General features: G+C 36.7%; 1 protein-coding gene across 1 annotated transcript in view; it reads right to left on the bottom strand.

The window, feature by feature from the left end:
- LOC144979163 (uncharacterized) overlaps positions 1-7500 on the bottom strand; it is a 91652-nt gene that overhangs the window by 70634 nt on the left and 13518 nt on the right. The window contains exons 9-12 of the mRNA XM_078925770.1: positions 7292-7466; positions 6028-6221; positions 4106-4315; positions 1-81 (exon numbers count right to left, since the gene is read on the bottom strand). The exon at positions 1-81 is cut by the window's left edge and continues 71 nt beyond it. Coding sequence (XP_078781896.1) covers positions 1-81; positions 4106-4315; positions 6028-6221; positions 7292-7466 — 660 coding nt within the window. The remainder of the gene's footprint in view (positions 82-4105; positions 4316-6027; positions 6222-7291; positions 7467-7500) is intronic.

Genomic DNA, 7500 nt, shown 5'->3' with positions numbered 1-7500 from the left:
CTTGCTTATTCTTAATACTAAAAGGAACATCAAAGACATTTCGCTGGTAGGTGCTCAACCAGGGAATCTTCACTCTGTGACCTGTGATAAAATAAAAAGGGAAAAGGTCGATCCTGCTATAAACTAGGACTAAATCAAGAGGCCCACTTAATGCTAATGGCTTTCTCATTTAAAAAAAAGATTAAATTGACATTTATGGCCAGTTTATCTATCGTGATCCAAACATAACGATTAATGTGATGGGATTCAGTTGGGTTAGTTCAAGCATTTTAAAATCATATTGTGTAAAAATTCACAGAGTGGAGATATGAATATATACCGTTTTGCCACACATGGATGCACGCGCTAAACAATTATCGTAAGAGATGATAATAGAATAATGGATTTTCTAATGGAATGCTAGTGAAAAATGGTTCAAATTACATGGAAAAACAAATGCAAAAATTTTAAAAACAATAATTTGCCAAAAAAATAGCGAATATACGACATTAAGTGAAAAATTCTAAAATCGTAATCAAATGAAAAAGACGCATAGCATTTTGGAAAAGGCATTTTAAATTTATGATCGAGTGAAAAAGAGTACCCCTCCCCCTCCCCAAACAAACCAAAAGATGGTGTCATAATACAATGGACTTGTGACCCTCCCCCCTTCCCAATCCTAAACACACCTAAAGATGGTGTCATAAACAATGGACTTGTGACCCTCCCCCCTTCCCAACCCTAAACACACCTAAAGATGGTGTCATAAAACAATGGACTTGTGACCCTCCCCCCCCCCCTTCCCAACCCTAATAATAATAAATGGCATTTATATAGCGCTTTACTCCATTGTCACAGGCTCTAAGCGCTTTACAGTGATATAAAACAAAACATATTACAGTGAGACAAGTGTGAAGGAAACGTGATACGAATTCAATTTAACAACAACAAAAATATGAAAATAATATTGCAACATTATGACGTAAAAAGATAAAACTTTAAGCGAGATTTGAACGTTGTCAACGAATCCGAGCATCTCACGTGTGACGGGAGAGAGTTCCAAAAATAGGGGACCGAAAATTGAAAAGACTGTTCACCTATTTTACGCAATGGCTTAGGTTTGACAAGGATTGATTGGTCACTGCTTGACCTCAAGTTTCTATTGGGGACATATATGTTTCTTCTTCTTCTTCTTCTAGGTTCCATGCCTGGTCCAGGCTTCGGATACTGCATGAATTATCTCTCTCCATTCCTCCCTGTCTCTTGCTTTTTCAAACAGCTCTTGGATTGTTAGGTTGGTGAAGCCCTTCAGTTGGTCTATGAGTGTTTTTCTTTGTCTCCCCCGGGCGCGTTTACCAGGTATTTTTCCACAACTTGCCAGGTATTCATTCTTATCTTTCCTTACTATGTGTCCGAAAAAGGATAGTTGTCGATCCACTATTAAGGGCATTAGTTTCCTTTGTTGGTATGTTTGTTTTAGCACTTCTTCGTTCGTTTTGTGTGCAGTATACGATATTCTCTGCATCCTTCTCAAACACCACATTTCAAAAGCTTCAATGTTCTTTTGTGTTTCTGCATTTGTAGTCCAGCTTTCGCATCCGTAGAACAAGATTGGCCACACGTAGCACTTCAAGACTCGGAATCTAATCCCGAACGACATCTGTTTGTTTTTCAAAATGTTTCCCAGGTCCATGAAGGCCTGTTTGGCTTGAGTTATTCTTGCTCGTATGTCTCGGTTACATCTTCCATCTGTTGTCACTATTGAACCTAGGTATTTAAAACTTTCTACGTTGGTAAGCTGCTCGCCGTGAATCGTTATATTGCAGGTGTTGTTGTTTTCGGGGTTTTTCTGTATTACCATGCATTCTGTTTTGGTGATATTCACTTCCATTCCCTTGGCTTCACTATCTACTACCACTTTGTCAACAATCTTTTGAAGTTGGATTTCTGATGTTGCAATGAGTACCGTATCGTCTGCGTATCTTATATTATTTATGTTGTGACCTCCTACTTTTATTCCCTCCATATTATTTATGCCCCTCATGATTGTTTCTTGGTATAGATTAAACAGATCTGGTGAGGCAACACACCCTTGACGGACTCCTTTCTTAATAGGAATGGAATTTCCTGTAGAGTTTCCGATTTTGATAGATGCCTGCTGGGTGTAGAATAATGTTTGCATGAGTCTGAGGTCTTTCTCATCAGCGCCAATGGAGTGCAGTTGTTTTAGTATTTCTTCGTGGCGTACTCTATCAAAAGCTTTTTTGTAGTCGACAAAACAGAGGTATAGTGGGGTCTGAACCTGTATAGCTCTTTCACTTAAAACACGGAGGAGGTATATTGCGTTCCTTGTCCCTCTGTCAGGTTGGAATCCATATTGTTCTTCTGCGATTTCGGGGTTAATCTTATTCCTTAGCCTGTTGATAATTATACGCAACAGTATTTTGTTGATGTGATTTATTAAACTTATAGTTCTAAAATTTTCGCATCTGACTGCACCTGCTTTCTTTGGTATTGCTATGAAAATAGAGTTACAGAGATCTTCTGGAATTTTCCCAGTATTGTATATATTGTTGAATAATATGTGAAGTTCATCAATTGCTAGATCTCCTAGGCTTTTTAATACCTCTACAGATATTTCATCAGGGCCTGTTGCTTTACCATCCTTCATTCGTTCCATGGCATGTTCAATTTCACTTTTGGTGATGTTTGGTCCGCTTAATGGTTCTTTGAATTTCAGTGGTGGTTCATTTCTATTTGGATCATTGTACAGTTCGCCTATGTATTCTACCCATCGGCTTTCTATATGTTGTTCTTCAAATAGCAGTTCCCCTTGTTTGTTTTTGGATACAACTTCCTGCTGCTTTGCTTTTCCTTTTCCCTGATAGTTCTTTTATTCTTTGGTGAGCTTGTTGGGGGTTGGGTTTGTATATATGTTTAGAAGGTCTTTAATATAGGAGGGACTGTTCATGCTCAGGGATTTGTAGACAACAGTACAAATCTTATAGGCAACTCTTTTTTCAACAGGAAGCCAATGTAACTCACGGAGAAGAAGAGTTGCTGATGGGTATTTTTTGTTATTGCGTACAATGAGCCTGGCTGCGTTATTTTGAGCAACCTGAAGTTTGCTAATTTTGTCTAAAGATGGTGTCATAATGCAAAGGACTTGTGAGCACCCCCCGCCCCCCCCCCCTACTGTAGTAGATTTGCCAAGAATTAGTTTATGAATATGAGGAGGATGAATAATTTGTGGAAGAGATCATTACTGATGACGAGACATGAATTTACAGTTACGATCCACAGACTGCTCAACAATCTGATAAACGGTCAAGTCCTAATTCGCCTCGTCTCAAACGACCAAAACTAGAGAACTGTAGACTGAAACTCATGCTGATAGTTTTCTTTGATTGCCAGGAAATTTTTCATAAGGAGTCTAAACCACCAGATAAAATCCATGATCAGTATTATTACATTGAAGTTTTGAAACGCTCGTGCGAAAATCTGTGATGAAAGCGATCACGGGCGTCTGAATATCGGTTATGACTTGAATAATGACTCAATCCCAGGCATTTTGAATTGACTCTTTTAACTCTTTGTGTGTAAACAAGTATAACACCCTTTTAAACCATCAATGGTCAAATTCTGTAGTCCAAGGGATTCAAGTCAGGGTACATTGGAGGCCATTCATCTTTGAAAATAAATCGAACATAATTTCTGCTCGTACTGAAAATTATGTAGCATTGTTGGAAGATAAAACCTCCTTCCAGACTTTGTCCCGATCAGTCATTGGTATTTCAACCAGACGCGGCACTACCAAAACAAGACACAAATCTAGAAACTTTCAATATCGTGTTTTTAAAAAATACTAGTTTGGTATAACCAGTATAGTTTCTTGACCAATAAAGCATTTTTTTTAACTTGGTAAAAATTAACTTCAAGTTTTGTTCTTGCTTCTTGTAAATTTCGAAACTTTTTGGTTTCTAGATTCTACTGAAAAAGTGTCGTATTTTTTTCAGGGTTTTTTTTTCTGACACCCTATATATGATGCTTCGAAAAGCTTAAACTCGTGTGCAAATGCAGATGTGAAGGTCGCAACGAAGAATAGTATTTAAGCAAAGCTACTTACGAGTAGGAAGCACAATCTTGTAATAATTTGACAGGGGAGATATATAAAACTCATAAAGAGCATCCTTGTCCCTTGCCTCACAGGTCACATGTAATGTGATCAGATCCGACAAATGAAAACGTGAAGATGCATCAACAACAGCTTTAGGTTGTTCCAAAAGTTGATCAACACGATAGTTGATAATAAAGGTCATGGCAGTTTTGGTCATCACTGGGGAATAAAAGTTTTGATTTTTAAGAATTAGAGATAGAGACTGATGAGTCTGGTACATATGTGAATTTTCTTCAAATATTATATATATTTTTATCAATAATAAAAGATGATAGAATAATTTTGTATAAGAAAGTGACGGGTATTAATATACTTCAGTGCAAACCTGCCTACTTGAAAATATAAAAAGTATAGTCGCTTGTGTTGACTTTAAAAATCAATTTACACTCACAAGGATTCAATATCACTCCAAAATAACTTAAATTATGTAAATAGTTTGGCATCAACTTTCATTTTCAATCATTTTTATTGGCCTAGATTGCTCATGAAGTTATGAAATTGGAGGGGAAATTTCTACGATTTTTTCGTAATGGTAGGGGGGTCTACGGACCACAGTTAGGAATTAAAATGTCTTAGGTCAGGGAGGGGGGGGGGGGGGCGGTGATGTCTCTCATTCTTTGTGCAAAGAGATATTATCCAGCCGGCAGCTTCTCTGAGAAAGTTTTCATATATTTGGGCAATGGATGAAAGACATCATCACTTATATTTCAGATGTTACGAGAGCAACATCTCTCGAGCAAGGAGTCGAAGAGGCCTTGGAAGTGGTTATGTAGATGTCTTCTTGTAATCATAGTGATGTCGTGCTTGTCACTCACAGAGATGTTGCCTCCCTAAGCTAAGACATTTGAGAAAATGATGTATGTTGTTAGATGCTGAAAATTGAACTTACAGTCAAAACAATGACCTGCGTGGTGAGTTCACATTGGTTTCTTGAAGTCGCATGATATGATTTAACAGCCAAAACTGCTGATCATATTTCATTTTTATTTACTTTTCCATCAAATCCAACCGAAAAACTTGGTTGTTACCAACACGAAGCTATGGGTTAGATTTGTTGCGAGACAAGGGGAATGTTTAATATTATAACATATAGAATTCCTTCACATTTGTGAGTCGGCATCATTATCATAATCATCAGCATCATCCTCATCATCATCATCATCATCATCATCATCATCATCATCATCATCATCATCATCATCATCATCACCATCATCATCATCATCATCATCATCATCATCAGCAGCAGCAGCAGCAGCAGCATCATCATCATCATCATCATCATCATCATCATCATCATCATCATCATCATCATCATCATTGTCCCGTAGTAGTCGTGATCATCAACACCAAGGTCATCATCTTGATTATTATTTGTTTAGTTATTATCTATTTAGGATTCCTTCTCCGATGCTGTGTTTCTACTTGATCGATGAGTCATATTCAAGAGCCAATTGTGCATGTGTGTGATTGTGTGTGCATGTGTATGCAGCCTAAGTGGGGGCGGGGTGTGTACGTTTATAAATCCACTATACTATAGGGAATGAGAAGAGTAGCGTCCCTTGATTGGACGTCACCTTACAGAGAGAATGTCAATTTGGTTTTGAAGTGTCTCAAGCCGCTTTCACCGGAAGCGAGGACGAGAGACGCATGCGCACAACCAACATGACGTTCTCTCTCTAATAACTTTTCCGCCGGTGACGTCATAGACTATGGGTGACGTCCAATCAAGGGACGCTACTCTTCCGTTAATCTCATTCCCTATAATTGTAGTTAACATTGGCATCAATGTGAACCAAAATGAATTTCCATTTCTTTGGACAATAAAGTTCTATTCTTATTATTATTAAATTAAAGAAACAAGTACGAACCTTTTACGACAAAAGTACCCTGTTTCCATCTTGGGTTGTATCCATAGTAAGGGGAAAGGTGGCACTGACCATAAATCTGACAGGTGGGCCAAGCAAAACGGACAGTTTCAAGTTTGTAACAATCCGGGCAGTAGATGGCTAGTTGAATGGGAACGGTTGTGAATACTCTGTTCGTTTGACAGTTTTGTAGACACCTAAGGAAATAATTTATGTTGTTATCTTTGTCCCGGTGAAGGGAGAAGTAGCCATTTTGAGCAATAAGACCGACAGGATCATATCTTAATTTTAGCCCCTCGTATCAAACGGGGTTTTTTTGTCGGAGAGAAAATGGTGTAAAATAAGTGGACCTAATGTAAAATGTAAAAATTACTAGAAATATATATATTTTTTAAAAACTCTATCAATTAATTTGGTCAATACAAAATACAAATTTGACGCAAGTTTTATACGTTTAAGAATAAAATGAAATTTCAGCATCAACATTACTGTTATAAAATACCGGCTTGACACAATACCGGTTTGAGACAGCGAGATATAAATAACAAAATATTTGTATTACTTTTTAAAAACTCAATGAAAATGCTTATGATGGACATTGTCTATTAATAAAGATCTATTAATTATTATTTTATTTCTTGAATCACTGGATTCCAGAGTGAAACGAGAGTGCCTGGCGCATGCGCATGTCTCTGCCGGTTCACGTCATCATCAAAACAACATTTTTTTTATCGTTGTGGAAAATTCGTTGGATTTATCTTTATGATATACAAATTGTATACAAAAGGGAGTATTTTTATTATGAAATAAAGAGGGCCTTGATGAAGGTTAACCACAGTTTTGTTGAGTTAATCGAAGGATGAAGGAGTGAAACGCCCTCCCTTTTCCCTCCCTTATCGTAATCCGTGACCATTTCCACGTTAAAAATGACATGGCACTCTCGTTTCACTCCTTCATCCTACGATTAACTCAACAAAACTGTGCCTAACCCTCACCAAGGCTTGTTTAACCACAAGTTGTTATTATTATTATTATTATTATTATTATCATTATCATCATCATCATCATCATCATCATCATCATCATCATCATCATCATCATCATCATCATCATCATCATTATTATTATTATTATTATTATTATTATTATTATTATTATATTATTATTATTATTATTATTATTATTTATTATTATTATTATTTTATTATTATTATTATTAGTATTATTATTACTATTATCATCATCATCATCAAATCTCGTGATTTACCTCAACTCAGCGTGTGGCTGGCGACTGTCTACTAAATGAATATGTTTTCTAATGGAAACACTTGTTTCAAAACTTCCAAACACGTTAAATGAGAAAGTCACGATGAGGTTGATTGTGAAATAATCAATATTTCTAAGCTCATGGAGTTGTCTCTTGGTTATTTCAATCCTTCGAACTAAAAGAAACAAAAATGAATAAGAATGGACATA

Source organism: Berghia stephanieae, chromosome 9 (genome assembly GCF_034508935.2).
Source record: "Berghia stephanieae isolate SIO BIC M18660-M18661 chromosome 9, UCSD_Bste_1.3, whole genome shotgun sequence".
Lineage (NCBI taxonomy): Eukaryota > Metazoa > Mollusca > Gastropoda > Nudibranchia > Aeolidiidae > Berghia > Berghia stephanieae.
The sequence above is the reverse complement of the archived record's forward strand: the minus strand, read 5'-3'. Positions and strand labels throughout refer to the sequence as shown.